The 6,889-nt window shown below is 52.6% G+C and overlaps 1 protein-coding gene across 1 annotated transcript; it reads left to right on the forward strand.

Moving 5' to 3' along the window:
* Positions 1–912: 912 nt before the first annotated feature.
* Positions 913–6,030, forward strand: TEKT2 (tektin 2 (testicular)). Its single transcript, XM_009575235.1, has 9 exons — positions 913–1,068; positions 1,458–1,583; positions 2,209–2,414; positions 2,971–3,114; positions 3,676–3,790; positions 4,207–4,314; positions 4,754–4,897; positions 5,161–5,240; positions 5,817–6,030. The coding sequence occupies exons 1-9, from the start codon at positions 913–915 to the stop codon at positions 6,028–6,030; spliced, it is 1,293 nt and encodes a 430-aa protein (XP_009573530.1).
* Positions 6,031–6,889: the final 859 nt, after the last annotated feature.

Here is a 6,889-nt window from a genome sequence, read left to right on the forward strand (position 1 = left end):
AGGGGAGGGGACCGGGAGCGGAGCCAGGCCCGTGATGGGCACCGAGGGAGGAGAAGGGCACTGGCACGGAGGAGCTGGGGTACCCTGCTCAGGGCCCCTCCTAGCTGGGGGCTGAGCCCCTTCCCTGTTCCCCCCTTCCACCTGGGGGGGGTCGAGCCTTCCCGTCTGCCCTGCAGCCCTTTGTGCCTTCTCTCCCACTGGCTCTGCAGCCCCGATGCCTGCCTGCAGGGCTTCCTTCCCTTTAGGAGTTCCCCAGCGGCCTTTGGTGCGGATGGCTGTGCTCAAGGAGCTGTCCCAGCTACCTGTGCCCAAGAGGACTGGGGGACAGGCACGGGGTATACCAGAGCCAGGGAAACTGTCTGCCCCACAACTTCACCTGACTAGGTTTTTTGGAACCTCCAGTCTCCTCAGGAGCTGCTCTGATCCTGTTGAGCGGTCTAATTCCTGCCAGTTTTGCAGGGGTGTGCTGGGTAGTAAGGAAGATGGCTGCAAACTATACTGTTCCTGTAAAGCCTTTGAGTCTGCTGGGCCTGCAACCCTGGGCTGAGCCTATGTGGCTGTAACAAAAGCAGAATCAGTAATGTAATCGGCCATTTTGTCCAAGCTCAATAAATACCATGTGGGAGATGGTGCTGTGAGCGGCTCCTTGTCTCTCTGCAAATAGCACCGTACTCCAGGGAGGACAGGGCTTTCCTCCTGGCCCGGGGCAGAGGGTGGCTCCAATCACCTGTCCTAGTGCTCCCCCAGTTGCGTGGATATGTGTGTCTGCATTAGGCGAGATGTCAGGTTAGAGCTTGCTGCTGCTTTTCTCTTGAAGAGCTTTCCAGTTTGTGGATGTATCTCCATTTCTGGTGTATTTCCATGAATAAACACGAAAATCATCTGCTCCCTTTTAGTCACCTGTTTAGCGAGATGGCCACGCTGAGTGTAAAGCCAGGACAGCGGTTCACCTTGCCGGACTGGCACACCAACTCCCATCTCATCTCAGCTGATGCTGAACGCCAGCGTTCTGCTTCCCACCAAGTCTGTCAGGAAGCCCGAGCTCTCCACAACGAAGCCAACAATCAGGTGGGCCCTCTTGCAGCTTGGCTGCTCTCAGGTTTGTCAGAATAGCAGGCTGAGGAGTACGGGAGAGTGTCTAGATCTGGGTGTATGGATGACGGAATAGGAGAAGGCTTTACTTCTACAGAACCTGCTAAATATGTACACTTACTTCCTGGAAGCCCATGTGCAATGATGCATGTGTACTGTCATGAAATCCCTGGGTGTGATCCTCACGTCCTTTGCAACTTGTATTGTTTTCTGTGCTCTACATTTGTGTAGATGACTGTTAGACCAAATGGCAACATGTTGTACTCCTGTGAGGGGTCAGTCAATCCTGAAAACAGGGAAAGGCTTCAGCAAGATTCACAATTGCAATTTGAAAAAGAGTAATGGTGTTTCTCCTCTAATTCCAGACGAAATGGGATGAGCATGACAACCGCACCCGCCTGGCTGAACGTATCAGCAGTGTGAACAGATGGAAAGAGACCCTGGACAAATGCCTTGCAGACATAGATGCGGAAATCGATGCCTTAGCCAAAGTATGTTGGGAAGACAGATGGCTGGAAATCAACTTACCCTCTCAACATGGGATGTTAAATAATTGAGGCTTGTCTTCTGCAATGGGCAAGCCCATATGGAGTTTAAGGGGGGCTTATTACAGGTATACGGAGATCCATACCTGATGAAATGACTTCCTGGAAAGCAAGCCACTGTGTTCTTGGCTGAGCCAAGCCGTTTCATGCAGCTGTGCATTGCATGCTCATGTTTGGGTTTTGGGTTGTGTTTTTTGTTGGGTTTTGGTTTTTTTTTTAAGCTCTGAAGGATAATGAGAAATATGTTAACACCATCATTCAAAAATGTTTGATTTTAAATAGAGAATAGCAGTGGGACATCTCTCTGATTCCTTTAGCTCTAAACCCAGAGGCTGCTGCTCCTGGAGTCGTTAGCCCCCAGCAAGGTGTGATTCCCAATGCAAATAACAGATGTAGAGGACTAATGTGTTTGGCTCTCGCCATTTTCATTCCAGACTTGCTAAAAGGTTTCAGAACTGCAAAGACAGGCAGCGCGAGGCCCTCTTAACAAGGGTATCGGTGGATTCTCCTTCCTTTCTTCCTCTCATCCCTGAAGGAGACATCCCCACATCCAGTTGGCTTCTTCCTCCAGGTGAAGGAAGCAGCAGAACGTGCCCTCCAGGCAAAGAACTTGCCTTTGGACATTTCCATTGAGTGCCTGACGCTCCGTGAGAGCCACCGCGCCATAGATGTGGTGAGGGACCCTGTGGAGGAGGAGCTGCACAAGGAGGTGAAGGTGATAGACAAAGCCAAGAGAGAACTGCAGCAGAGAGTGAACGAAGCCTTTGAACAGCTCTGGTGAGGCGAATGACACAGCTTTTGACCGGACTCTGCCCTCCCTGCTTGGCCCCAGCAGTTTAATGTGCCTCTAATGCCACGCTGACATGGGCAAGCAGGCCAGGCGTAGTTACCCTGGGGCAGTGAGCCATTCAGAGGAGCTTCGATGATTATTGTGAAGGTCTATGGAGTTTGGGGGTTTGTAAGGGAGAGCATGTCAAGGGAGACTTGGAAAATTTTGGCCTGGACAAATACCTTGTGCCATCTGCCTTGGTTCATGAACCAGTGACCTGGCAGTGTTAAAGCTCCCAGGCCCTAATCCCAGTGGGTCACTGCCCCGCTGCAGGAGGGCGGGCAGCTCAGCTCACCAGTGCGCTGCCAGAGCAGAGCATGGGGGAGCCAGGCCGGCAGTAAAGCAGGTGTGGTGCTTTCCCAAGTTGGGCCCAGCTCACTGGGAGGGCAGGAGTTCGTCGCTCATTTTAAAAAGATGACTGAGGTGGTGATGAAGGCTTTGGAAATTGTGAGCTGCCTCTCCCTTCTGCGTGCTACCTGCTTACTCCAACTCTGCTTTGTGCAGCCTCTTACAGGAAGCTCGCCAGCAGCTGAGCTGTGACCACCGGCACAAGATGGAAGCTTTGGAAATAGATCGTGTGTGCTTATCCCTCAACGTGAATTCTCCCAACATCTCCTTCAAGGTCAACCCAACACGGGTCCCAGATGGGTAAGGAAAGAGCCTGCCCTTGTGTGGCCAAATCTGTGCTGGTCCTTGAAAGAGCCCTGGGGTGCTTTTTCTGTCCATGCTATATTCTGGCTTGATGGGTGCAGTTACAGAGCTCAGAACGGGAGTTGGCTGCTGGGATTTGTTGTGGCTCTTGAACTGTGAAGCCAGAAACTTTTGTGAGTTATCTAAACTGTCACCACTAAAACAGAGAAGCCAGCTGCGCTGCCACCCGGGTGCTTGGCTGAAGGTGACACTCAGTAAGTAGTGTGGTATCAGCCTTTGGCACAGCTTATGGGGGAGCTGCTGCACATTTTCACTTGCTTGGCATTTCATAGCATGGTTTGGATGTGTCCCCGGTTTGAGCAGATGTTGGGCTCGGTGCAGGAGCCATGGGGTAGCGATCTCCAGCTGGTGCAGTGAGGAGATCAGACAGGATGAGACCTCTGGAATTCCTGAATCATTTTGCACTGCACAAAGCCGCCTTGACCTGCAGCAGGTGGTTCCTTTTGAACTGACTTGCAAACACTCAACTTATTTTCATAACTGCTGATTTGTTCACAGATCAACTGCACTTGATGAGTGGGAACAGAATAGCCAATGTAACAAGGAGCGCGCTGAGGCAGAAATGAAAGCCTCAACTGAGCTCCGAGAAGCAACAGTGCTTGCCATTGCACAGGTAAATCAGTCTCTTGGCTGTGAATCGGTGGTGCAGAAGTTCTGGATCCAGTGTGGGAGAATGGGCTGGCATGTGCTGTGGCCAGGGGAAGGGAATCTTTGAAAAGACAGCATTGGCCCATGGGCCTCTCTGAGAGCAGCTGCCCTCCTGGTTTCAAAGGGGAGCTCGGTTGTACTGCGGAGCTTGCAGCAGTCTCAGCAGCCTGAAAGACATGTACCTGTCCATCGTTCCCTGCCTTTTGGCTACAGGGGGGTGCATGACTTGCACACGCATGGCAGCTGCCAGAACCCAGCTGGTTTTGCTCATAGGCTTGTCCCAACCTCACAGGAGGTCATCTCATATGACCATCGTATTGGCAACTGCTGGGAGGGAGATGCCTTCTAGATGTGTGTGACTGGAGCCTGTTCTCTCTTCAGACAAACAACGAGCTGGAGGCTCAGCGTGTAGCTACAGAGTTTGCCTTGCGCAAGAGGATTAGAGACCTGGAAAGAGCCTATGATGAGCTGAAATGGCAGGAGCAGAATGTAAATGTTGCTTCTTTGGTTATCGAACACAACCTCGGGTGGGAATTGAATCCAAAAGTATGTTTGTTATGTGGAAAGCTACTTGGCCTGCACGTGGTTTCCACATGAGAGCTGTTAAGCGGCACATGTATGATCCCTGCAACATCCTACCTCCTTCTGCCATCACAATTGCTGCTCTGGCATTTCCCAGCAGCAGTGCCAGGTTTTGGCCTTTTTATTTCACCCTTGGTCTCAACTGCTGTGGCCGTAAAACACCAGCAGCACCATGCCTGGTCTGTCTGAAAAGCCTGATCTATGGGCAGAGGGGTTCAGTACTCAGAAGCCCACCAGCCCTTGTTTAAAATCCATTCCCAGCACAGTAAAAGCCCAGGACGCATGGGGGCTGTTTTCCAGTCTGTATTGCTGGCTGTCCCTCATGGTACATGTCTCTTATCCGTAGACCTTGGAGGAAATTGCTGAGATGGAGGAGGAAATCCGATGCTTGGAGGAAGATCTTCGAAGGAAAATGCAAGATCTGAAAGTGGCACACACCCGCCTGGAGACCCGCACGTATCGGCCCAATATGGAGCTCTGTCGGGATCAGGTACCAGCCTCGCCTGGCACGCTGCCTGCCAGGAGGCACTGGGGGGCACTGACCAGGATGGGGGCTTGCGAGGGTCTGAAAAACGTGGGTGCGCTTTGGAGAAAACTACAGAGGGGCTGAGCAATGGATCCTACAGTCACATAGCAAAGCAAGGAAACAAATGTCATAGCTGGGCTAGAAGGGGAATGAGAGAACTGTGGCCTTTGTAAAAGAACACTTCAGCGCTGTTGACTGCTGTCACCTTCTCCCTCCCCACCTCGCAGGTCCAGTACGGGCTAACTGATGAGGTCCACCAGCTGGAGGGAACGATCCGTGCGCTCAAACAGAAGCTAGCAGAGTCCCAGTAAGTCTCCGGCTCTCTGGGGCAGAGCAGTGGCCCAGCATTGCCCATGTGAGGAACGTGGCTTTGTGCAGCCCTGGGCCTGGCAGGCTTCCAGCTCCGTTTTGGAGCTCGTGTCTGCTCAGATCAGGAGTGGAAATAGTCTTTGGGCTTGGTGGAGAGCTGGACTGGGCAGCAGGGTGCAGGCAAGGTATGAGGTGTCTGTGGTGGGAGGGTGAATGGGGTTCCGACGGTCCCTGCTTGACCGTGACTTCAACCAGGCACAGACAGTTCTAAAAGGGGAAAAAAAAAAATGGGTGAAAAGTAAAGAAAGAAGCAGAAGTGCTGCTCCGGGCTGATGTGAGCTCCCACGGCGCAGAGCTCTGCGCTGCACTGCAGGAGCAGCACGTGAGCTTGCTGTTCACAGACCCAAACAGTGCTGCTGCTGTGCACCAAGAGATATCTGATGCATTCGTACAAAGGCAAATGCTGCAGAGATATTTCTGCTGCCAGAAAGTGGGAAGTTGGGTGTTTCCTGTCCAACTTGGGAAGCGAATGCAGTGCTTGAACCCAACTCCTCTCGCTTCTGCTTGTTCCCAGGGGTGCCTTGGATGCTCTTTACAGACAACTTCACCGCATTCAGACAGATACCGGCTACAAAGCCAATTCCCTGGTGCTGGACAACAAGTGCATGGACAGCCGGAGAAAGCTCGTGGTCCCTGCCGAGAAATTTGTGCCAGAGGTTGACACTTTCAACCGGACCACGAACCGCGCACTCTCCCCGCTGAAGAACGGGCAGCTGGAGTTGGCTTAGTGCGCCGGGGAGCGTTGTGCAACGAGCCGCACTGAGGAGAAAGCTACCACTGGCTCAGTTCCGTAGTGAGGAAAGCGGACATCTGTGTCGTGTTAGGATAATGTAATTCTCCTCCCTCCTCCTAGTTTGTTATATAACTGTCTGTCCCCTCGTATGATGTTTATAGCCTCTTGCACTCCAAGGAGCATTATAAACAATAAAGAGTCTGTCCCCAAGAGCAGTTGTCATCCGACAGCGTTGGAAGCGTTTTGTGGTGATTGAATCCATCTGGGCTCTTCAGCGTTTTAAGTCCTTTAAAGTGCAAGGCTGCGCTCTGAAAAGGGACTGTGTAATGGTGGCAGCATGCCAGATCTGCTCCGTGGGTGCACTGACTCAAATCCGCTCGCTTTAATGATTAAAGTAAAGTTTGGGTTGGGATTTCCCCTTGCCTGCTAGCCCTGCGGAGCGAACACAGCTACACAAGCAAGAGCTGGAGTCCGTTCTGGCTCTTGTGGCCGCAGACTTGTTAAAATTGAATTGCGGCGCTTGCGTTCTGCCGTGAGTTTATTGTTTCTCTTCCAGGCGCGCTCCCAAGGTGCTGAGTGCTGCACGCTCTCCCTGGGCGACGGCGTCCGCGCGAGCCGCGTTACTGCACGTCCGCGTTGCCAGAACTTGGCCTGCTCTTCCTCCCCGAGGTGGGAGGTGATGCTCGGTAATCGCCCCAGTGGAAAACAGCCTGGATTTGGCTCCTGGCTCTCCGACTCAATTTTGATAATGAGAAATTGAGGGGAAAAGAGAAATCGACACTTTCTCTTCCCTTAAGTAGGGAAATACGGCAACAGCCGCCCTGCCCTCGCCGCCGCCGCTCCCCTCCGGGCCG

This window comes from Fulmarus glacialis, unplaced genomic scaffold (genome assembly GCF_000690835.1).
Source record: "Fulmarus glacialis isolate BGI_N327 unplaced genomic scaffold, ASM69083v1 Scaffold6100, whole genome shotgun sequence".
Classification (NCBI taxonomy): Eukaryota; Metazoa; Chordata; class Aves; order Procellariiformes; family Procellariidae; genus Fulmarus; species Fulmarus glacialis.